Consider the following 26,335-nt stretch of genomic DNA (forward strand, 5'->3'; position numbering starts at 1 on the left):
AGATGTTAAGAGAATTCTATAATATATTGTTAGAACTACATATTATGGTATTTGATATTCTTATAATTTTAAATGTAAATTATTTGGTTTCACTAATAGTGATTAGGCATGAGCTTTAGATGATAGAAAGAGTACTTTAGGCAATATTTTCAACCTCAGATCATGAGCTATATCTTGGAGTTAAAAAAATAAAGTAACAACTATGTTATCGACATCAGAAACAAATTATGTAGCCGCAACATCAACAACTTGTCAAGCAATATGGCTTAAAATACTTCTTAAAGATCTTTATCAAGAACGAAGCAACGAAAATATTTTGTGATAACAAAGCCATAATTGTAATGACGAAGAATCCAATATTTCATGGAAGAACGAAGCATATAGAGATACACTATCATTTCATCCGGGATCTTAAAGCAAGTGGAGTCATAGCAATGAAGTATTGTGGAACAGATGAACAAGTTGCGGATATCCTCATCAAGTCGCTTTCAATTCAAAAGCATATTTATTTCATATCGCAAATCAATGTATAAGAATTGATTTATAGTAGTTATCTAGTTAGTTACCATATTTAGGTAGTTATAGGCATGTTATAGGTAGTGGCCCATGATCTATAAGTAAGTTATAGGATAGTTCCTACATCTAACTCAATCATGAGTGACCTGATGAAGTGAGATAGTTACCACTAGGTTCTATAAATAGGATCATAATTCATGAAGAGCGTAAGTGTGCACTTAAAAATATTTTATAAATATTCTTATCTTACCTCTTATTTAAATACTAAAATAATTTTTTTTATCGAAAGAATTTTTTTTAATTACATCATAGTATTCTATTTTTATGGTTTCCTTCCTCCCCAAAGCTATCTATCTACCAGTAAAAACTAGTTCGTCACATCTACTATGTAATATGCCAATGTTTGTCCGGAAATAAATGGCACGCAAGGAACATCACGTTTGATTACCTAATAAGCTTGTTTTTTTTTTCTTTGGGAAATTAAAGATCGAATACAGCCAAGAGAGATATGTTTCTTATGGGAAACACACTGAGCGTCACAAGAAATCAGATCTTTGGATAACGAGAGCTGTACTAGAAAGAACTTTTTCTTGGGAACCGAGGCTGCAGGCTTTTACCTCCTCCGACCAAGTCTTTTGTAGCTACAGTGAACTGTTGAGACTGGACACACGCCCTACAAATAAGTACTGTGTCTAATTTTGATGGAGGCGAGAGATAGAATCCGAAACTTGAGGAAGCGAGATCAGACTTGTGGGACGTGTTCAACGAAGTCATATCCCTCCATCGATAATTGGTATCATGTTCATGGCATCTACAAATATTTAAATCAATCTTGTTTATGGACAAGACCACAATTTGTCTGTCTTCATTGGCAGAGAAAATTGAGTAAGACCGAGCATGTTTTATCTGACAACTTCTCATGAAGAATATAAAGTAAATACATGATTAGCAGAACAACAAGGAATTAGCAAAAACAAATAAGTAAATACATCATTACCGGACCATGGACAATAATATCATTCTGTAAACCTCACTAGATTCAGTGTGTATACAACTGTCTTACATGAGCTCTGTGAAGAACACCTTTCTGAAGAGAAATAAACAAATCAAGACACTGTGCAATGGAGAGAGATCACCACACGGACGCATTGATACACGATAGGCATTCTATGTAAGCTTCCCCCAATACCTAATTTCACCTTAAGGAAAATGTCATTTAGGCTGACTGAATCACTCGGGGGGAAGTTTCTTGGGGGAATCCGCCTCTTAGGGACCTCGCTGCAGTGCAATCTTCTAATGAACCAGAAAGGTTGCCGATCTTTCAGCGTAGTTACATCTCGCAAGAACAAATCGATCAACCAGTGATGCCCATGAGATGCCGTTAATTAGAACAAGTAAACCTCACTAAATTCCCAGACGAGCTGTCAAAATTCCTAGGTTTCATCCTTCAGATAAAATCTGATTGCTTGTGATAAACATAGCACTTGTAAAATGAAGCAGTTCGTTAAGTGAGCTCATCTGATGCCTTCTTGATTCAGCCAAAGCGAGACTAATCTTACACCTTCATTGTCTCACTGGCATAGCACAAACTGTATTATGCTTGTGTTGATCCTTGGCATAAGCTAAACCAAAAAGAATGATATGGACATACATGTACAATGATTAAACTGGGCAGATAATGAGGCTTCTGAGCCTCATTTCTTATTTAATATCACCATGCAAATGAAAGCGATGCAGCGGAAAACAAAACCATAGACAAAGAGGACAGCTATAGAAAGTGCCCAGTGATTGATGTCGTAATGAAACTTTGCAAGCAGACCGCACCGTGTTATCAGCCATACACCAGAGTACCTGCAAACAGAAGCATTGGTTATGTGTCTCACGGACATGGTAAGGCAACCAAAGTAAAACAAATCATCGTTCTAATTAACGGGTAGGTTTCCCATTCCAAATTAGCAAAATGATCAAAACTGCATCCAAATTACATTGTTCCACAAAAAGAGAAAGAATCACAAGCATCTCCTCCTAGAGAAACTTCAAAACAGGACTTTGGACAGACTTTCAAGCTCAACAATCTACCTGAATAGTAGCATCCACAAGAACCATGCCAGTTTCTAGTGGGAGGACCGACAAGGTTGCAATTGAAGTGTGGAAATTGATAAACATCAATGCCTATTACCTTTCTTTCTACTTTCTTTTCTATACTCCTGAGATACACCTAGATCTTCCACCTCAGTGTCACTCATTTCATGGTTTATTGACAGAAATATGAGATAGGAGATGTCAAGTTCTTGTGTCTGGAAGTAACAAGATAGCTTTTTGTACATTCCATCTAATCTTTGGCACCTTTGAAGCATCTCAAATTGTACATGCCAATCTAAGGTTATCATCGTCTATTTAGCTTATGTGAATAAAACAATTCTTGTTGTGTTACTAAATATGCCATACTTTGCCTTCATTTGAACGCTTTTATGTACAATCAGCAATCAGTTTCCCCCAATTGAGCTAGAATAGGTCTTTCTGGAAACAATTTATAACCAAGATGAACTTAAATGGATTGCACATAGTGAAAAAAAAAAAACCTTGATATGAGCAAGCATACTGAACTTCCAGATCTCAACATATCCCTATCTTAGAAACAGGGAAAATGCAAAAAGTCTTTTTCTTCCTTTACAGGATTGGATAGAGCTAAATGGTAAATCCTTCATATGTAGGATTTGGCTTTTGAACTATTAGATTCCAAGTGCAAAAAAATGTTCTCAGTCAATGTTCTTTTACAGAGCTTAATGGTGGAAAAAGATCTGTGTAGTCAACCCCAAATAGTTGAGACTTTACAGCTTCCTTATATGAAATTCAAAACATATTTTCTTGAACTGTGATATAGCTAGAGAGAGAAGTTCAGTTTAAGAGAAAGATGTCAAGAGATATGTTGTGATTACCTATACATAAGAATGTTAGTAGAACAAAATTCGTGAGACATTCTAACTAATAAATGATAATTTGGGTCAACCAAATTTATGATGAATGAGAAAACTGAAAGTTAACCAGCTCTATGTAAAGACCCTACCCATGTATCACAGAACACACAAAAGGCTGAAATTTGAATTTATGGCCTACTCTTATACCATGATAAAAACTGATCAAATAAGTAACCGATATCCCAAAAAGCTTAAGCTAATAAGAATAAGCTCAACTTATGATGGTCCTACTTGCCTGAGATGCAATTATATTAGTGCATCACTTAAACACGTTTTTATCGGTATGTCATTCCACACGTGAATCTTTCAGACATACCATATTGATCTATAGTGGAATAACATCAAGAATTTCGACCCACTTTCCGTGGACTCAATGAAGGTAGAAGTGGGTATATGATCATATTTTATATCAAATTTATTATGTTTAAAATTTAAAATTTATTTGTACATACATATATTCTTTAAATATAGAATGTGATACTTGCCTGATATATGTTTTTATTTAATATTTATTGTTTCCTAGACTAGAACCACTTTAATTTTATGAATATTCTTTGTATTTATCAAGAAAATGTGGAAAGAACCCTAAAATAGGGTTTTCTTAGGTTTTTTATCAGCCCAGAGCAATCCAGCACTTGCCTATGTATCATGTTGTGTCAGTACATCAACGCAAACCAGACCCATAGTGTTTTTTTTTTTTTGCAAATATTTGACAAACTATAATGGTTAAAATGTCAGAATGAGAGCTAGAACTATAATGTTTCAAACTTAAAAACCACTGAAACCATTAAATTATTAATGCTGGTTGGAAATATTTATCTAGGACAAGAAAATTTAGAAGCAATAATTTAAATATATAAATATAGCACAACTACATTCTGTTTTGGTCATGAGAAATGGAATTCTAAGCCATGCAAGCTGCAACTACATTTCCATTATTATTTTTGATAACTTTGTGTAGAAAGTTCTTAGCTCCATTGTTTCTCTTTCGTTTTTTTGCTTTCAATAAATATCTAAAGTCTAAACAACCTAGTCAAACATACATATGCAAACGCAAAATCAAAGCAGAATCATGACAAAACTTGTTCATACATAATAAGCAAGGTAAGTCAAACGAACCTTTCTGCATTAACAATCACAAATGCTTCCAATGCCCACTTTGGGTAGCATAAACTTGTTAGTATCTTTGAGTTTTTTGGCTGAGTTGATATCAACGTCAAAACAACAGGAAGAAGAGCAGACCACTGCAAAATCAAGTATCAACATTGCCTTAGAGTTGAACAAACAAAAAATAAGAGACTGCAAAGTAAGCATCAAATAATGACATACATACCAGCTGAGCAGAACCTGGTTGGAAGCAGATGGCAAAAGTATAACCAATACCAGTTACACAGTATACAAGGGCAAGCAGAACAATATAGTTGTCAGCAAATAATGACCTCGGGTTGCTGAAGAAATGGAACATTGAGAGATAAACTACAGGCTTCACAGCTGTGTTGAAATGGTCAATGGTATCTTTTGATAGAAAATAAGCCAGTGAACTCATTCCAGATGCTCTCTCCCTCATATATTGCAACTTTTCCAGTGAAAATGATCTCAAAGCGCCAATCTGGCCCAAGAGAGCTACAATGTATACACAAAGATCAACACAAAGTTCAATTAATCACCATATAAACTGGAAGGAAGGAGATTCACAATAACTTTCATGATACATAGTTCCACACACTAGAACAGTCAACTTCCTTTGTCCAAATAGTTCCATATGCTGTTTCAGTTGGATGTTTTTTCTTCAGAATTAGTTCCACATGCTGTTTTGAGGTAAAGAATAATGCATAGTGAATTCCTGAAACTATTCATATATCAATGCCCAAAGTTCTTTTGGTTGCATATGCACCTACATAGGATATAAAAAGGACTTTGCTTCTAGTTGCCAGTACATACATACACTGTAAATACATTTACACTACACTGTAAATGTATGTGGGGGAACACACTGTGCACCAAAGATAAATAAAAGAGTAACTAGAAGAAAAGAAATCCAGTTATAATTTGTTATCTTCAGGAAGGATAGCAATGTATTTCAGATTTCATGATTAAGTTTATTACACCAGTCAAAAGAACATGTGAAAATCTTGATTGAAATTTTCTTTTTAAAATAGTGCAATTTTTTGCACCAAGATTCTTACTGTTCTTATTTTCTTCATGAAAAGCTGCCTATAAGTTTTATCTCATGATACAATAATAACAATAACAACAAAACCATGAAGTTCCAACTATTTGGGTCGATTCATCATTGATATATATAAAAAGTCATATTTTAAGTTAATTTAAGAATATTTAAATCTTTATTTATAATTTTTATTAAAGTGTTTTTAGGTTTCCGTCTATCTCTCATCGTACCATTAATAGTAGTTGCTCCATCCATATATTTTTTTAGCACATGTTCATACCACCTTAGATAATTTATCCTCTATCAAGACGACACCTAATTGCTCACAAATCATCAATCAAACTTCGAAGTTTTAAAAGTGAACATTATTCCAATATACTGATATTATTTAGTGTTACTGTGAAAACTATTTGATTATTTTGCTTGCCAAAGATCATACAGTGTTTTAAAACATTGTTTCTATTTGTTATTTTACTAGGAAATCCTAATGAAGTTAGGAATTGTCTGGCTAGAAAAAGATTACTGCCAAAGGGTACATTGCTTCTAGACCTATTGAATTTTTTTTTTCCTTCAAATGATTTTGACCTTTCAGCATATATGCTAGATCTGAAACTTACAAGTCTTCTTTTTGTTGCAATTAGTTGTAGAATCTCCCCTAATGAGCTAGATCTCCCTGCTCTTACATATAGATTCCCTTTTTTTTTTCCACATAACTTATTTGTTGAAATTTCTAAATTTCAATATTTAAATTTGATCAAAGTTATGTCCATCCAGAAAAAATTGGCAGACTTTCTTTCAAACCTTATAATGAGTGTGATCCTTTCTAGAAATTCATGATCTTTTCTTCTGTGTCAAATCATTGGATTCCCTTTTCTTTAATTTGCTTTTACAATAATTTACAGCCATGAATTCAGTACTAATAAGCTCAAATGCATAATCTTCACAATTGAGAATCATATCAGGCATCTTTCCCAAGTAGTTGCCACATCAAAATGAAAATTCACAAACAAAAATTTGCTTCACATACTAGGCATCACTTAACCTCATTCTTCTCAATTTAACACCTCATAAGCTAAATAACTATACTTTCTAGTTTCTAGTAGGCTCATAAACAAAATCATGCAACCACTCCTAACGGTAATCAAACAAGAAAAAAAAAACTATATTTATATGCCAAAGAGCTGTGAGCAGGGTCAAAAAATTTCTTATATTTTGTTTCTTGCAGAAATAATATGTCAAAATAGTTATTTGCAACTTACAAACAGCAATAATGGTGTATGTATAACCAGCTACCCCGAAATTAGAGTCATTTGCTTTAGCAAGTATCCCTAAGCAGACTCCCGCGAGACCAAGGATCAAATAATCAACAGCTAGTGTTGTAGCTTCACGCAAACGCTGCTTGAAGACCCTATAGATGACAAGGCTTTGGCATTAACAAACAAAAAAGGTCCATAAACAAATAACAATATAAACAGCAAGTTATGGTATAGATAAATCCAACATATATGAACGTATAAATGATCTTCAAGATAATAACATACCTTCCAAGGTAGTACTTATACTGCTTGAGTTTACCAGGTGTCCTTCGGTTTGCTAAATCTTTGGATTTTGAAAAATTGTGCTCTAAGTGATCTCGCTTTTCTTCAAAGGCACCTTTTATGTCTCCCCAAACATCAGCATCACCAGAATCCTCATCTGAGCCAATCCTATCAGAACTTATTCCACTCCTAAATGATGCATTGACAGAATCGACTTCGTTGCGCATATCAGGGGGCACATTATATCCATTATGCAACATCCATATAAGTGGCAACTGATTGGATTTAACAGCTGTACTTGTGCCTGGCTTCACTATACCCTCTAAAATGTCGATAAAGTAGTCTGGTGGATTGACACGCTCAGGGACTACAATCCCAAGGCCTGAAAAGTATTCTTCAACTTTCCTCACTGGCCCTTGATATGCAATTAAACCACCTTTTGCCAAAAGTATTAAATCATCGAACATGCTGAACAAAGTGTAGCTGAAGTGCCAAAAGGATTTTTAAAAAAATTAATACTAGTCCAATAGTAGCTTACTAAAATGAGTGGCTTTTATAATTGAAGTGAACTACAGGATACAAAGCATTAATAATGATCTCATGACTGTGGCCTTAACAGCATGTCAAGAATAAGACAATAGACATTTGTTATCAAATAATCTGATTAGAGAAATATTGCTGAGTCCAGAACTTATTTCAAACCCAGAACAAATAACATGCAAGATCCACCAAAAGAAGCTTCATAATTTAGATAGCCCTTCAATACCATGTGGTTAACCCTGACAAGTTGCAATTAGCTAGTTCAGATAATTGATGTCACATATTGCCTATCGACACATTAAGGGAGCAATTATTTCCTTTTGTATCTTTACACACTTCAAGGTCCTCAGAAATTGGCAGTTGCAACTTAAGCAAAGATGACAAGAATTTTGAGAATTTTATGATTTATATAAAAATTTTGCTCCTTAACTGGGTTAAAAGGATGTCCAGATGACAAGCCTTAAGAACCCTGAAAAAAAAATTTCTGAACAAGGTAGTACAGTATACATGGTTCCCAATAAAAATCATCTATAGATCTAATAAATCAGACATATGACAATATTGTATATGGTATATAATTATGCATTGTACAACTTGCATCATCTCTAGCAATGTTCCAAAAACTAAATTGGTTTTAACATTCATAATATCATTTTATGCATTTTATGCATCTTATACAAGAGAGAATTTCACCACTACCAGAGAAACTTATATCAGAAACATCATGAAAGAAAAGATATAAATGAGGCCAGACATTGGCATTCTATTTTTTCAAACAAACCTGGGCTGGTGAACCACCATGGAGATGTTTACCCCTTCAAGTGCCTCACGACGAAGAGCTCTAAGTAGCAGCAGAGATGAAGAACTATCCAAACCAGATGTTGGTTCATCTAGTATCAAAAGAGATGGTTCCATGACCATCTCAAGCCCAACATTTACTCGCTTTCTTTGCCCACCAGAAATTCCACGCTTCTCTACTGTTCCAACCAAGGAATTTCGAACTGCTTGCAACCCCAATGACTCTATAGTTCTTTCAACAATTAGAACTCTGTTGGCTTTTGGCATATCTGCAGAAAGTCTAAACAAGGGGAAAACACCAATTGTTACTTGGATAGTTTACGAGCCACAATACTGAATCTCTTAGATGAGAAATAAAAAACAGAACGATAAAAATTTGCAAGTTGACACAATCATATTAATAGGAAAAAGAAAAAGGAAAAGCAATTTAACCTGCCACAGGAGACCATAATGAAGGGAAACACAGGTGCTGAACAATTTTCAAGAATGAACCAAGCAAAAGAAAAAGCAGGGAAGCATGCTTAGAATAATAAATAACTAATAAATCTGAAATGATGTGAAGAGGAGTGCAACAAAGATATAGAAACCAGAAGGAGGGCACAGCTACCGTATGGGCCAAGACAGTGACAGGATATTCTCATTCACATTTTCAGTAGTAATCATCAATCTGTTGTGATCCACACAATAGAGCCAATATCCAGAAGAAAGATGATAGTAGAAAGTTAAGAAGAAAAGAAACCAATGCAATTTTATCTTGGTTTGCTTCTGATTTCTAAGGTACCAGAAAGAATGGTCTTTTAAATGGTCATTTAAAATGAATGAAATAGTGCAAGAAGAGTTTCATTTGGCTGTAAAACAAATTAGTGTCCAACTTCAACATGACATGTAAATGGAAAGAGCCCTAAAGAGATGCAAGAAAACCAGATCAAGAATCTACAGACAATCATACAGTCAAAAAGTACACCAATAGCATATCCTTAGAATCTAGACAACCATACAATCAACAATTACACCAATAGCATATCCTTGTTTAATAGTTCACATGGTTAACATGTCTATGTCCAGATCACAGAGTAGTGAAAAAAATTATATTTTTCCAACTTTAAGTTTAAACCATACTACTCATTAGGATAGTAACCAAGCTGAAACTGTAAACAGACAAGTCTCACCTGCACACGTAAAAATACACACAAAACAGAAAAGAAAAAGAAGAAGCAAACAAACAACAAAGATGGAGATGCTTGAAGGAATCTAATCATAAATGAATGGAAAATGGATTCAGTATCTTCAGATAGCTACAGTAGACTTCTAGAATTCAGATCGTTACTATGATAAATGGTATTTACTTATTACAGGATGAAATACCTATAAATAACAGACACAAAAACCTGAAGAGAGGTGTAACTGAAAATTATCATGTAAGTTATCCTGTATAGCTAAGCAGTTCTTACCAAATTCAGAAGATTCAACTAATATACCTTTGAAGCAATGTCTTCTGGACATCTTCCCATTAGATTTTGGGAAATATAAAAATATGTCTACTATAATCTATGGAAAAATATTTACATGACTCTAGTTAAATCAGTTTGATCCTAAAACTATAAAAGTAAGGAGAACAAAGATGAGAAGGCACAGAAGAGATCTGCAACGAAGATGAAAAGGAAACAATAGATGCAGATGACAAGATGGAAACCAAGATTAAGATGCACTGCTAACCTTCCAGTAAAATTAACATGCTTAATCTTCATCAGAACTAATAAATTCGCTCATTCAAAATTAAGAACAACCATATTAGCCAACCAAATAGGATCAAGATCGCAATGAAGTCATAGAAGACAAACTTTACCATATTCTAATGCACAAACTCAGTTCTTGTTAATCACTAACAAAACCCCTTAATTTAGAGAACTGAGATTATTGTTCAAGTTGGGACTTGCAACTTTATGGTGAACACTTATATCAAGTAACTCAAGTATGATTCCGGCTTCATTCAGGACACATCATGCTTCTATTGAGTATGTCATCCTCATGTTTAAAGAGTAATACCTTGTTGGATAAATAATATGCCTCAAACCACTATTTCCATATATCATTTTGCTTCAGCATATAAGCATCAGATAAACTACTTGCCTAAAAATAAATTAAAAAAGAAAAATCAATACCAAGAACATGTATATGCAGATATTTTACTTTAAGATATACAAATGGTAATATGAAAAGAAATGAAATGTACCACGCACGATTAAGATATTTAAACTTCATAAGTTACAAATATAGCATCAAAGGTAATAATTTTACTTGATGTGAATGCTTATATGAATGCCATGTGTCTCTTACCTACAATTAGCACTGAACCAAAGATTTTCCTCCACTGTCAAGTTTCCATGCACAATATCATCTTGTGGCACAAAACCAATTATCTTTTTATATGAACGAATAGGTTCAACCTTTCCATTTATTAGAACTAGTCCAGTCATCTGACATCCAGATGTCTTTCCAGCCAAAGCAGTAAGAAATGTGGTTTTCCCTGCACCAGATGGACCCATGATTGCAGTTACATGGCCTGGAACAAGTTTCCCTGTCACACTTTTCAGAAGTTGCTTCTTGTTCCTTTTAAGAACTAAAGATAGATCCTTGAAGGTAATCTCTATGATAGGTCTTGTTCTGATTTCATTTTTAGTAGCCATAGAAATTACTCCTGAAAAAGTCAAGTTCTTCTTTTCCTGCTGTAGCACTTTCTCTTTTTCAATCTCGATGTATGCATCCTTGAAGATTCGTGTACGAGTATGCATATGTTTACCTTTTGTTGCTTTCTTTCTGGGATAAGTGTCTCCAATATCAATTTGAGGACTTTCAGAACTGTCAGAAATCTTTTCGGATGAATGTGTCATATTATTATTACCGAGCATACTTAGTTCCTCAATATCCGATGTCGATGCATCTGATAACTGTCGAGATAGACCAAGAACTTTATATGATTCTTGCAGTTTATTGGATATTTTGCGTGAAAATGTGCGAGATATCTGATTTTGGATTCCAACTGCATGCTTCACTGCTATATTTTTTGCTGCTTTCCATCTTTCACGAGCTTGAACAGCTTCTCTAGCTATCCTTACAGCAGCTTCCCTCGATTTGGCTTGTCGTCTTTCCCGGTAAGCGAGAATTTGATCAGAGAAGTTGTAGATTATCAATAACAACAAAATTAATGCAACCTACAGAAGTTCAGAAAGAAAATGTGCTGTTATTTTATGCTGGATATCATGGTGAAGATTCTTTAATAAACACAAATATTTTTCAGAATTTCTGCCTTGTACTAGAGGGATAATAAACAGAACATACAACTGGGACAATGCAAATGATGATAACACTTATCTAGCTTCTAAATCTTAGAAGAAAAATCAAGAATACATGCTTAATTCTTTTCACACACAAACAAAGAGTTGCTAGATGCTTAGATCTACTACACAAAAAACAACATAAAAAGGAAGAAGCCACAATGTCCTATGGCTTGTTTGTAGTTCATGTAGTGCATACCAGTTTGTCAATTCAATCACCGTACCGTGTGTCGGTATATTGGTACGTATCATACCAATGGTTAATCGGTACATTGGTACAGACCTGTAAGATGAGCCTACAGTAGTAGATCTACGAATCTAGCAAATATTTTGGTTATAAATATTCATTAGGAGTCTATGTAAGCAGTTGGTCTTAGTGCCTGGGTAATTTGTCTGAAATGCAAATTTTCATGTCCACGTACGGGTGTATACATCTTTGTTAGCTTAAATAATAAGACATATATTATATTGGTAGATAAACTCATTTATAGAACCAAGGCTCCCAAGGGGAGTGATCGTTTTGTGTTCATTAGTAAACAAGATCCATCTGTTAAGTTGCATAATTGAAAATTTTAGACTTTCATCTATGTGCTACAAATGAAGTCTACAAAATTTCTACTCTCTCTTCTTTATTATTTGACTATAAATTCCTTTCAGAAAGAAATAGTATATTTTTTATTAAAGGTTATGATAACCAATTGCCAACATGAAATCAATTTCAGGTGGCAAACATTAGCATACTGCTTCAGAACTTTAAAAAATTTGCTTGAGCTAGGCCCAAATTAGAAGCATATAACAAGCACTAGTTTACCATTCTTGGTAGCCAATGATCCTTTGATTGGCAAACATTTAGTCAAGGGATCAAAATCTCACATACACTCCACTATTGCCCACTCTTGAACTGGCATTGTTGGTCAGTAGAGTACAGTGTGATATGGTATATCACCAAAAAATAATAAGATTTCTGCTGAAGTGTTAGCGTATACAGAAAAGCATTTGCATTTGGCATTTTCAGAATACCCTGATATGTATATCTATGATTTAATGTACTTTCTTGAGTTCCTAGACTAAGATGTAGAAATGTGGCATGTATCAGGGTCTCAGATTTGCAACAAGTCAATCAGGTTTCAGTAGGTTTTTGGTATAATCCAACCCAACTCTAACATGAACTTGATTGCATTGCAAAAGCCTAAATTTATTTTAATGCAAATCAAGATAAGTCAAATCAATGGATTCATTATCTTGATCTGGATCATTTTTTGAGCTAATTATTAGTGGCAATGCATGTATAAAGCATATCAATCACTTACTATTTGTTTTGGATAAACATTGTGCAAGTAGATTATAAACAATATTTAACCAACACTACTCAAGCAATATAAAAGTAGCCAACAACAACAGATAATTGTCATCAACAATAAAGAGAAGAAACATTAAGTACATAAGATAAAAGTGAGCCACAAGCACGTGAGATGGTTAAGAAAGTGAATCTTATCAGTTTCTGGTTGGATCAAGCACTGAATGATTATCGATCAAGGTTCCAGCAGAAACAAATACCAAAATTAAAGAGAATCAAGTTTTTCCATTCAAGCATGATTCAGAAGAGTGGTTTTACAAGTACAGTTTGGTTCTGGAGCAGAGCTGTTGAAGACCAAAAATGAACTGAACTGCTTAACAGTAGCAAGAAACAAAACATGAATAAAACCATATCATTTGCTTGCCTGAAGAAAAACCATATTACTTACCATTACTAAAGCACCAAAAATAGTCATGCTTTGTTTTTCAGAATTCAAATGGCATGTATTTGACTTGTAGCAACCTACAAACCAGCAGTTAACTTAGTCAAATTTTTTGCATTGAGTTTCAAAACAAAATTATATGAATGTGTACGTTCCTATATATATGTGTATATAGCAGCTTGTATCAAGATGTTGTAGATGCAAAGATGAAAGAAGCATCACAGTAGATGATTTGTCATACAAGGTGTCACCACAAGCATAATTTTTGTTTTCTGATCTTGTTTCTATTGGAGTATACTCAGCTGTCTGAGTTTTAGATTGTTCTTAGCCTAAATCAATGAATATCCAGAGGTTCATTTTTCTACCTATAAGGCAAATATATTAATTGATACTTGGCTTTGTGCCATTCAGAATTTATTCTTAAAATAAAGCAAGTTTATTATCTTTTGCTGAATTGCAGAAGATTTGAAGAAAGAACTACACTCATTATCTAGTTAATAGTGCAGAAGCATCAAAGTCAAGATAGCTATACCAAGTAGATTCATCGTCCAAGTCATTGCTCATTCACATGGAGTCAGGAATACAATGTTGCTCATAAATGAGCCCATGCCATGACTTTCTATAATGAAAGGAAACTCCAAAGTCCATTTCAGCTTCAAACACATCAACAATGTGAAGGGAGCAAAGCTAACCCAGCCTCAATGAAGAAAGAGACCAATTTTAGTTTCTGCTTTATAACCAAGGACAACTTCAAATTGCCAAGCCTGTGCAGCCCCATAAAGTAGCAGCTGTATCATGCTTTTCCATACCAGCACATGCCAAGTCATTTCCCAGTATATTGGCTTAGGACAGATGTGACTGCTGATGAATGTCATTGAGCGATAAACTACACATGTGATCATGCATACTGGTTAACACCAACGAAACATTATACTGCTTTTGGAACGCCTTGGGCCTTGCACCTAGGTTACAATACATGTTGGTCCCTTAATGTTCCTCGAGATTTTAACAACTCAACAAATGGCAACCTTTAGAAAAAGAGTTGAAAACTGACCATATCAATAGGATGATATTTAGTTGAGTATAAGATAATTTGTCTACATTTAGAGATTAAACCATTTGTGTTGGTTAAGCAAGAGCCAGCCAGTAAGAACTTGAAGTTGTTCCTTCTTCTAACGGGTGTTAATTGTGCTCCTAGTCTAATTACATTTTAACTAATTTAATCAAATAAAACTACATGTATATTAAACCTCCCTAGACCCTGCATTGGCGGAAGACAACCTAATCTAATCAAAAGAAACTGCAGAGCAAAATGGATGTGTTCTCATATATTTATTGTATCATCTCAAAAAGCTTACATGAATATGAAGTATCTTAAGACAAATAAACAAATAATGGTTGCAGTATGTAGCTTAAACACTATACTACACAATTATCTTATGCGGTCACTAAACTGTAAATGAGAACTCAAGCATACAGACATTCTATGTAACTAAATAAAACAGTGAAAACTTACTAGTTTCATAAGTAGAACCCATCCTGCAATAGTGTCTGCAAAATGCAAACACAAAATCAGTGTAGCCCAAAATAATGACAAACTAAAACAGAAACGAAGAACCAAGGCAACATTAGATATCAGAATCATCCTCCTTGTTCGAAGGGTACATTTAACAGTTCAGAGAGTGAACAAGGCATTAATAACCATCATTAGTACATATTTACCACAAGAGACCTCAATCTGAAACTAGAGGTGTTGGGCGAGAATAATACCCACTACTGCAATTATTTTTCTGAATGGTGCTTGGACAGTAGTATCCTGCTGGGCAGAATAGATCACCACTATTATCAACATCAGCCCAAATGTCTGCACCACCACATGTATGGTTTGGTTTCCAAGGGGGTGGCTGGTACTTGTATCTGCACATTTTTAGAAAATAAACAAGGTATGCCACTTTTACCATGAAAATGTAAAGAATACTAGAATAGTGCAAGGAAAAGGGGAAAACATAATCAACTTACGGATCACAAAGACCTGTAGTTCCATTAAGTTTTGCAACTGGGCAATATGCACCCAAGGGACAAGCTTCATTAACAAAAAGACAAATATTAGAACTAACATGGTAACATAGTTCTTTACATTCTCATACCATTAGCTTCAAAGGTACTTGGACCTGCTCTAACCAGTCTAATAGAAATTTAATAAAATGAAGTGATGGTCCAATCAAAATGAGGAATATCATCGTGAACAATATATAGATGAACATCTAAGTGTGCTTCCAGCACATAAAGTTGTACATTTTGAGATAAGCTGTTCATGAAAGCCACACTCTTCAGTAGAAAAGACATGCATATGTTGGCTTTCAGCACTAAGGGCACATATGCATTTTTTTATTTTCTTGATGGATGTCTAACAAGTACTGCATAAACATGAAGGTGATTCAAGTTTAAGTTGAGAATAATGGGAAGTTTTACGGTTTTTATCTGAGAAATCTAATTAGAGATTTGAGTCTAACTACGGTATAACCACAAAGGGGTTTAAGTTCAACATGCACCAAAATTCTCAACTAGCTAACCAAGGTGCATTGAAACTGGGAAATTTAGTTATAGAAATCACAACCAAACATGATAATGTTTAAAACTACGCTTGCAAGTTGGAAGAGGTACTTACTCCCTTTAATGCAACAAAATGACTGTATACCTATGATTTAATTGTCCAAATTGACTTCTTAATGCCCTAAGAGAATGAAGAGAGTTTTTCTTTGCAAGTTCAAACAAGATATTTAAGGAAGAAAGATTTTGTAAGCTGGTCTGTTTTATAGAGTTCTCAAGTGGAATTGTGTCATTGAGCTATGGAAGCTAAAGCTAACTTTTTCTAAGGAGATGGTGATGGATACATTTCAACGAGAAGGAGGTGCTATGCAGATGATTGATCCTATTCGAAAAGAATCTTCAGGAGCAATTGAGCAAATACTTACAGGACAATGAAATAAGAAAAAACTTGATTTCTCCAACTTAGACAGGAATCAACAGTTGTGACTATGATTCAGTCAATATGTTGTGCAATGACAAACTTATTGGATTCTAGGTAGATGTATAGATTGGAGAACTCTTCTGAGAACTATTCTAAGACAAAATCCCTACCCTTGCAAATCTATATTCTCAATTTCTCATATTAATACTTTCTTTAGTAAAAAAATTATCATTTTAATCTTGACCTATTACTCCAGATTGTATCAGGCTATCAGTTATCAAGAATGTGAGCAGAACACAAGTTGAGGAAATTTGAGAAAACAATCTCTTGGAGGTTTTTTGAGAGAGTTCATATTGCATCAATTAAAAATTCTAAAGTTGTGGAGAGTCTGGAGACAACTTTCATTCTTAATCACTTTGGAATTGTCCTATCTCTAGAAAGGCCAAATATTTTAACTTGATATTGATATCTGTAGGAAGATGGTGAACCCCTATGCACCTATGGAACATATGCTCTTAAAACTGGTCTTTACTGAGAAAATTGGAAAATGATCTTTTTGCTGTTTGAACATAAAGCAGTTTCCAACAAAGACTTCTCTTATTTAAAGCAATTGGACGAAGAGTAGAAAAAGATTGTAAAGATATTGCTATGATAGATTTTTTGTCATCGTTTGTTGGAGCATTCAGAAGGAGAAGAAAAAAAGATTTTGATACTTTGAATGTTAAAATGGTTTATCTGTTTAGTTCCTGAGAGTTGAAATATTCCCATTTATTTTTAAAATTTTGCAATCTTTGAACCTATTCTAACAACTTTTGACTATCCTCTCTGATGAAGTGTACCTAGGGCCCTAATTACCCATGCCTTACTTAAAACAAAGGTGTTGATACTTGATATTGGTGGATCTAACAGGAAATAGCTCTCATAATATGTAAGAACTTCCAAACACTTTTGGTAGATCTTAATAATTAATTTGATACAACAAATATTGAGAAGCAACAGTTACCATCGTGGAATTGCTTGTTGAAAATCCCTGTTGTAAATCTCGAATATTGTTTTCATTAAAAGCATGGCCATTCCTACATGTATTCTTGAAAACAATTTTGCAAAAATATGTTTATGCTTCCTAGAAAAGGTTAGTGTTGTTGAAACTCTGATGTTCCAAGTAAAACAAAATATAAGTATGACACTTTGTATAAGCATCATACTTTGCAAACCTACATTGGCATGTTACATTCAACTATGATTTATCATTCGTGGATGTTGCTAACATCCTTATATTTAGCAGCACCTTAGGCTAAGCTTGACAAACTTTTCTTAAATTGAAGTAACGGTCACATGGAAATACTAAGACTTATTACGTAGAAACACTTCTATGTTGAGCCTCCAGGGACACAGTTTCCGCAAATGGGTTATTCCTAATTCTTAGTTACATATTTGTCAAGGAAAAAGATGAAGTCTTGAGGGACACTTTTTTTAGAAAATTAGGTAGGCAAACAACAACCAAGACTACAGGGATACCTTGCAGGATCAAATACAAACACAAAGCTTGGAAGAGCCAATCACTAATATACAAGTACTAGTTTAGACCCCCAGTGTAAGAATCCCATAAATGACACCCTCTTTAGAGTTGTAATGGAGTTATCCTCCACCTTCATTCTCTCCCAGTTTTGAGCTGACATAACTAGTTGGGGCCTGATATGTGGGTGTATAGAGTAGAGCATTGCTCTTAAACATAGCTGAAAACTAATGAATATCCACGGAAAACCAATGTTTTGGGAGAGAAATGGACCACTCTGGCTCCATTTCAAATACTAAATACCAACCTACTTCGAATAAGAAGAAATTAGAGTATCCAGCACAAATACAATCATCATGTTGATAATATTTTAGTAATGCTTCAAATAAAGTGTACAAACAACGTGAAACAACAAAATGAGAATCTTAACCCTGCTAAAAGCAACAAGAGAGATCAAAGAAGAAATATACTTACGTATCATGCAAGTAATACCATAAGGGCAGAAAAAGCCTGCACAACAAGGTTGACTATCGAGAGTTCTTAGAGGGATATACTCAGATTCTTGAAGGTCAACATTCACATCTGGAGTAACGCTGCTTGCCCATCCTGGCTCACATCCAGAAACCCATGAACTTGAGTTACAGTTTTTATTGGGTTTCAAGTAGCTAGTCTTTCCACCACTTTCAACGAAACTGCTGAAGTAGAACTTGACTTCTGCTACCGTGCATAGACGTGCAGAAAAATCTGCTTGTCCGAGTGAGTCAAAATAAAGCAGTTAGATAGGCCTTCTCATTTTGTCCCGATACGACTAAGATTATGCATACATAAAGCAATACGATGGGCACTAATATTCATCAAAAGATTATGATAGAAACAAAAAAGCTTGAATCCGTCACATCTTGCAGCCATGTTCATGTAGAAAATAACAAAAACTGATTTGCTAAGAAAGCTGCAATATGAAGTTCTTTAAAAGCTTAAGCATCTCTTCTTCCAAAGTCTTGGATCTTACTTTGTGTGAAGTCAATCCCTATAGCAACCGTTCTAGATCAAGACCATCTAAGTAATTTCATCTTAAATCATCGCCATAAATGACATTGGGTTTTCTTTTTGAAAAACAAAAAAAAGAAAAGGTTTGACATCTCAAACCAGAACATCAATCAAGATATAAAGCACAAGTTGGACGAAATTCCAAGACACTCTAATCAATCAATAACATCCTAGGACCTAGATCACAAAATCGTGAATGCCCTTCTAAAGCAACTCGGTAAAGAAGCTAGAACCTACGAACTTTACAGAAGCATACTGGTAGAAAAGCAGGATGAACAACTAACAGGAAACCAAAATATCCATGATCTAATATCAAGGGCTCTAGATGCCAAAAATAACTAAGCTAAGAACCACAAGAACTGCGATATATTCATTATTGAAATTATCAAGGTTTTCTAATATTCTAAGCAAGATGATCGAACCAATTAGTCAGAAAGAAACGCAAAAAGGACATCTCATACCGGGTGTTCTGTCCGCGCAGTCCCCCAAGAAATCCAAATCCTTGGTGTAATTGAAGGTATGATCCCAATCATGCTGCCTGAAGCTCACAATCCAACAACATCCCAGCATAAGCCCACGACCACCAAACCCACATCGAGCTTCGAGATCGAAAACAATCCAAACAAAAGAAAGAAAGGAAACGAAAGATCGACGAGGGTTAGACGAGACGCACGGATCTTTGATGCAGGAGCCAAAGTTCTCTTTGACTGCCGGAAATATATTTCTGGTGAGCCTATCGACGGTGCTTTGGAGCTGCAACAGCAATGGAGCCGTCTGCGGCGGGTTGACTCGGCCACCGATGCCCTGGCAACGTCCAGCTGGGAGGCGACAGAGGAGCAGGACGGCGATGGCGACGGCGATGGCCCATCGCGCGCGCATTTCGAGGTCTCCGATCAGAGGCCCTTACCGACTAGGAAGAGAGTAAGGGAGATGAGGAGGAAGAAAAGAGGAGAGACGGCGACAAGATGGGAGGAGGAGGAGATTATAAAAGAGGAGTGCTTCGTGATGGCAGTGGTGGCGATGACTGTTTCCAACGGTAACGGTGGTAGCAATCAGCGGCGTCTAACTTGTCTGCGGGGATGTCCGCGCCGATCCCTGTTTCCGAATCTTCGGACTTCTTTATCCCTTTCCTTATTCTTATTTCCAATGAAAACAGTCATCATCGGAACAGAAGTGGGACCCACCGAAGGGGCAGAAAAGTACTTTCATTTGTGCCCGCTGATATGGACCCGAGGATGACCGGTGGCTGAACTCTTCTTTACTGATGAGCCCTCGACGGAGTCAAATTCACCTCCTAACCCTTATCACAAGTTTCCCACACGCAAGCAGTACATGCGACGATGAACGCATGGGATGGAAAACTGAGGAGTCATCGAGAACGAACGAACGCATGGCTAAGTCAAAATAAATTGTTGACCTTTCTAAACCACTCTTTCTATCGTGTCTCAAATTACCAAGTAAACTTGAGGAAAGATTGTTGGTCTTAACTCAACTCAAATAGATTTAAGGTGTAAGATGATAAATACAGCACGCAACCACTATTTTTCTGCATCATATTAGGTATTAATTTATGATTCTATTTTCTACATTCTCGTGCCCGAAGACTGATTCGATGGACTGTTTCTGAAGGAACACTTTCGCGTGCCTCAAATCTCTGAAGTGGTGTTTTATATTTCGTATAATTTTGAGATGTTCGATTTATAATGAGAGTAAAGTAATCAGATAAATAGCGTCATCATTCGTCACACATTACGTGTTTAGAACGATAGGGAATTAAGATCTTTGTATGCCGTGCCATTGTCTGTGTGTATCTGATTCGATCAGATGAGTAAGACCGAGTCATCGGCTATCTTTCACTAAGATGGCAACGGGAAGGAGACGTATACCCGCTGCAGCCATATGGATGTGATAGGCTATACATACAAACGTTTACATGCTTTTCATAGAAATCTACTTTGATGTAATGAAATAATTTTATTATTATTATTTTATTATTATATAAATCTTTTACGATCGTGGACGATTGAGATTAAAAGAGAAAATTAACATGTATGAATCAATCAATCATCAGTTGACTTATTAATTTCATTTAATTACGTGGACGATTGAGATTAAAAGAGAAAAATAACATTTCCATTCACAATCACATCAACAATATATAGTTTTCTTGGTGTTAGAAATTGGCTCCACAATTGTCATCAATTGCGACGTGGTAGAAATGGATTGCTACCGACGAGTCCAAACTGCGTTCGGCTGCGAGGCAGAAAGAATAGGCACTTCTTCTTGGAAACAGCCAACACTAAGGAATGATTTTGCTTCATGGAAACTCCATTTCATTTAATTTGACCGAAAATTTTAAATCTTTTTTTTTTCTTAATTTTTTTATACCTAAATATCATGGTAAAATTGAGATATTTTGATTATTCACTTGTATATTATGTATCGATCATCGCATTATTCATCTCTTGAATGACATTAAATATGAAATATATTTTTAGATTAAGTTGGTATTCTAGCAACACCAATTGTAGATTATTGGAATGTCTTAAAAAAAGTGTATCATAAAAGAATATTATTATATCACTACATTTGATAATATTATTTTTCTTAAAACCATGACTAAGATTTCCAAGACTTCGAATAATATACCTTCTGTCACTGAATTTTTTTTTTTTTTTTCATATATTTTCACACAGGCCAAATAAATAAACATCACTTTATTCATCATCTATAACCATTTATTACAATTCATTTATTCATCAAATTACAAATAGAAAAGTTAACTTCAAGAGTCATCCAAGTGGCTCTACCTAGCGGTAGAGGAAGGTTCGCTCTCCACTGGAATCCGATTTAGTACTAGAGGGAGGCTGCTCTGAAAATCAAAAACAAAGAAAATTCAGCAATGCTGAGTAGGAACCCCAAAAGTCAAATCAAAATAAATACATGATCAAAATTCAATCAATCATCCCATTGGCGTATATCAAGTACCCGAAGGAGCACTCCCCCAACAGCGGATGGAGAGGCTTTATCCTACGGGATGAGTTTGTGTTCTCCCAACAGCGGATGGAGGCAAACTCATATCACACTCCCAACAGCGGATGGAGTGGTGTCCCACACTCGCCAAAGTGGGGACACGTTCCTCCCAACAGCGGATGGAGGAACCGTCCAGCCGCCACGTCTGACGGCCCGTTAATCCCCGAAGGGAATCGCCCTACCTGCTCTCGGCAGGAATATAATCTCACACTGGTCATATCCATTTCGGGATGAAATAACATATTTAAAACATCTCTTTCAAAAATCATCAATATCAAATAATATAAATTAACCCTCAATTGACTTGAACTCTAGTTTAATCGATTCAATTGAACTCGATTTACTAGAGCCTAACTGAACTGATCTCTAATCCTTATTTAACTGGTCTGGAACCACCCTAGACTAGTACAATTTAGACTAGATTAAGTTCAATTTAGGTTAAACTGACTTGAATAAGTCAATCAATTCGAATCACCCTGAATTGATCAAGACTAATCAAGTTTAGTTTAATTCAATCAATATTTGGGCTCAAGTTCAACAATAATATTGGGCTAGATTGAGCCAGTTCATCTACTGGTCATGTGCATTATACATGATTGAGCATGCATTACATAAAACTGCCCTGGCCCATGGACTAGTCATAGTATATACCCATTAACAACATAAATGAAAACATAATAATACATTAAAAGATAGATGAGGAGAAAAGCATTAATACAAAGAAATAACATTCTCAATTTGACTAGAAACCATAAGACATTAAAAGAGGGACTAGGAGATAAGTTTTAACACAAGGAAATAGCTTTCTAAATTCAAATAAAAATCATGTTTTTAACACATAAGATTTCAACATATTCTAGTCATATTTTAAATCATTTAGAATAATATATTTTAAATTTCAGATCAAAGAATATCAAAAAGGGATTTTAGATAACATATTCTAGTCTAACAAGATTTTAATCCAGATAAGATTAAAGATAAGCTGTAATACAGAAAATATATCATATAAAACATATACCTTTTTAACATATTTAATTCTACAATAAAAACCTTAATCATGGGTCAAATAATATTATGAAAACTTTAACTGATTATTTTAATACAAAAAAATTGACATTTAAAGAATTGATGCATATTTTTCAAACTATAAAACTTTCAACATTTAAAGAATCAAAATAAAAGCTAAAACTTTTAAGAAAGGTAGGGAAAACCTACCTCTTGTCAATAGGGTGTAACTCCTCGTTCTCTTGTCAACAGGGTGTAACTCCTTGTTCCTCCCGCTGCCAGGCTCGACTAGGTGAGGAACGAAGGAGAGAGAGATCCCTCCCCTTTAAATAGGAGGTGAGCCTCTATTAAGGGAAATAAATTTTAATTTTCGTATTTATTTAATTTAAATTATTTCCATTTAATATACTACCAAATATGATATCATCATATTTGGAATACTTACTAGTTATTTCCTTAATTCATATCAACAAACAAGGAAGTAGATTAGGATTTCCTTAATTCATATCAACAAGCCTTTGAGTGGGGGTGATTGTAACATCCCTGATTAGTCCCACATCGAAAGTGGGCAAAACTAAGAATGACTTATAAGGGTCTGATGAGTATACTACTATCAACTTCAGCTTAAGCATTTTGGTCAGTGGACTAGACCAAACGAAGTTGATAGGCTAGTTAGCTCATCAGGCTCGGGTTATAATATTTGGTATCAGAGCCAACCTAACATTTGGGCATGGTGAGGGGGTTCGAGTAGGAAAGGGCTACCCGTAGACGGAGTCAGAGGACTCGGCGTGGAGCCACCACTGGGCTACGCCTCACATGCACTATGCTAGGGTTTGATCTGGGTTATCATCAGGCTCGGGTTATAATACCTTCCAACCACTGTAAAGGTCGTTCAACGTGAGAATAATAGATATGCGGAGTATAAGTCGTACCAATCCCTATGCTAATTAGTAATTCTATGTAGAGGTGTAAGAAAAATATTATTTCAAAAAACATTATAATAATATTTTTTAAGATGGGATTTTATATAGAGATATGACTCTATACGTATCATTCATATATCAAGTTAACATTAAAAGATTGCAAAACTCTAATTAATAAAAATAATAATAAACAATATATTTGTTCACTACTATACATCGTAATAAAATATTTTATATATTGTTACGGAGAGAAATCAACCCGATGTAGTCTGGACTCGTGTGTGCAGAGTTATCCAGATGAAAACATCGAGCTCCTGATGTGTCGCTCGTATAAAGATCGATAGGAAAGTTTGGAAGAGGTTTCTCGATTCAATCTTTTGATAGCCAAGTTAGTAACATGAAGAAAAAAATATATTAGTATGAATATGAATAGTCAAAATGTAATTTCCTTTTTCATTCTGTTAAAAATATTAAAGAAGAAATCATTAATATCCTAGTCAACTTGATATGGTCCTGACCAGTATGCGTAGGATTGTTCAGGATGCTTCCAAATTAGAAACACCAAACTCCGGAAGTACCAATCGATCGTAAAAGAAGAATATTTCATAAAATCTTATATGGAAAGATAACCTCTAATCACCTTCAATAATCTTCTCTTGGCATATTATGTACGTAAGCAACAAGAGGGGATGGTTTATAACTGTCTGTTATCTATATGGATACATAAACAAAGAATAGTCTTTTATCTTCTCTTTCCCTGGTTTATAACTATCTGTCGAGTGATGATCGGTTGATAATGCTCTTCCCATCATATATCATATATCATATAATAATAATAAGTTATACAATTTGTTTCCTTCGTACAAACATTATCCAAATTAAATAGGATTTAAGCCTTGTAAATGACATCTTACTGATTGAGTAGTATAAGTATCAAACAGTATTTATTATTTATCCATATTTATGTGTTATTTAAATCCTACTTAAAATTTCAAAATTTGCAAGGAAAAAAATAAAAAGTTCCATTTTTTGGTTTTCCTTCAGTTTCCTTAATTTTTTTTATTTTCCTTTTTATATATACTGTTTTGATATTTTCAACCTTATGGATTATTATTAATTATTCAACTATTTGGGTCCTTGAGGACTTAAAAACATTTCCTTACCTATATCTTTTTGTATAAACTCATTGGATTCTCTTTTACGAGAATAAAATCATCCAAAACATTTCTCATCAGACACTTTCTTCCCCCATTAATATTTTCATTTGCTACTCCGGTTGAAAGATAACCTATCACCCCCCTTCAAGCTTGCGCATTCAAGACATTGTCCCAAGACGATTCCAGGTTTCATTTCTCTAACTTTTCTATATAATTTTATTAATATTACTTTGTATTGGACTCATTCGAAATCCAATCTCTTATATTAAACAAAGATCAATCATGAAAAAAACAAAAAAATCATATATCCCAATCCTATTTTATTTTACAATATTCATTAAGACTATGCCAAATCTATATACATAATACTTTGCAGAAATGGTCAAACAATGTTCATCATGAGAAAAATAAGATTTTTCCTATTCTTCATTTTTTTTTCTCCCGTTATAAGAGTTATAGTCGTTTGATATTTTATCATCGATTCATTTCAAAAACTTAATTCGTTACATATTTTCCGGCCTTTTTGGTGAATCCATCCATTTTCATTTCTTGTTTTTACGCTTCATATCTAGTTTTACATTGATTGATCATCAACAGCCATATCACGAATCTCAAAGTGTAGGGTCGACAGGAAGGGGGTCTCTCCCTCTCCTTTGACGGCGGTATTCGGTCGGTAACCGACTCCATCGGACCGAACACGAACCATATTTTAATTCAATTTGTTGATGTTATAATCACGCATAACTCGTGCGTCGATTTAAAATACTCGATCTAATGTCGCACTACGTGGACCGATTCCTGAGCGAGTTGTCCAACGGGGGACATCGGACGCGGTCCATAAAGCGAAGACCGTCACGTGCGTCACGTGTCACAGTAGCAGAAGTCGCGTGACTTCGATTCACACCGAGCGAAAGAAGCCGAAACCATCCGTTCGTTTGTTGTCGTTTCGGTTCCAGTTCTCTTCTATCTTCCCTCCGCACGAGGGTTTGTGGCGTCGCGTAGTCGAACCCTCTTCCCCGTAATCATCCGTTCTCCGTCGTCGCCTATGACGTCGGATTGATCGCTTTGC

The 26,335-nt window shown here is 34.9% G+C and overlaps 1 protein-coding gene across 2 annotated transcripts; it reads right to left on the bottom strand.

Moving 5' to 3' along the window:
• Nucleotides 1-1,520: 1,520 nt before the first annotated feature.
• LOC135619131 (ABC transporter G family member 28-like) lies at nt 1,521-20,204 on the bottom strand. Of its 2 annotated transcripts, XM_065120838.1 has the most exons (14): nt 19,822-20,203; nt 19,610-19,686; nt 18,576-18,845; nt 15,634-15,697; nt 15,385-15,531; nt 15,131-15,165; nt 13,621-13,694; nt 10,878-11,752; nt 8,524-8,820; nt 7,206-7,685; nt 6,924-7,072; nt 4,828-5,117; nt 4,614-4,738; nt 1,521-2,367 (listed from the first exon to the last, which is right to left on the bottom strand). In XM_065120838.1, the coding sequence occupies exons 1-14, from the start codon at nt 20,025-20,027 to the stop codon at nt 2,211-2,213; spliced, it is 3,246 nt and encodes a 1,081-aa protein (XP_064976910.1). In that variant the 5' UTR covers nt 20,028-20,203; the 3' UTR covers nt 1,521-2,210. The 2 variants fall into 2 exon arrangements, with proteins under 2 accessions (XP_064976910.1, XP_064976911.1); XM_065120839.1 differs by lacking the exons at nt 1,521-2,367; nt 4,614-4,738 and having other exon boundaries at nt 4,949-5,117; nt 6,958-7,072; nt 19,822-20,204.
• Nucleotides 20,205-26,335: the final 6,131 nt, after the last annotated feature.

This window comes from Musa acuminata, chromosome BXJ2-8 (assembly GCF_036884655.1).
Source record: "Musa acuminata AAA Group cultivar baxijiao chromosome BXJ2-8, Cavendish_Baxijiao_AAA, whole genome shotgun sequence".
NCBI lineage: Eukaryota > Viridiplantae > Streptophyta > Magnoliopsida > Zingiberales > Musaceae > Musa > Musa acuminata.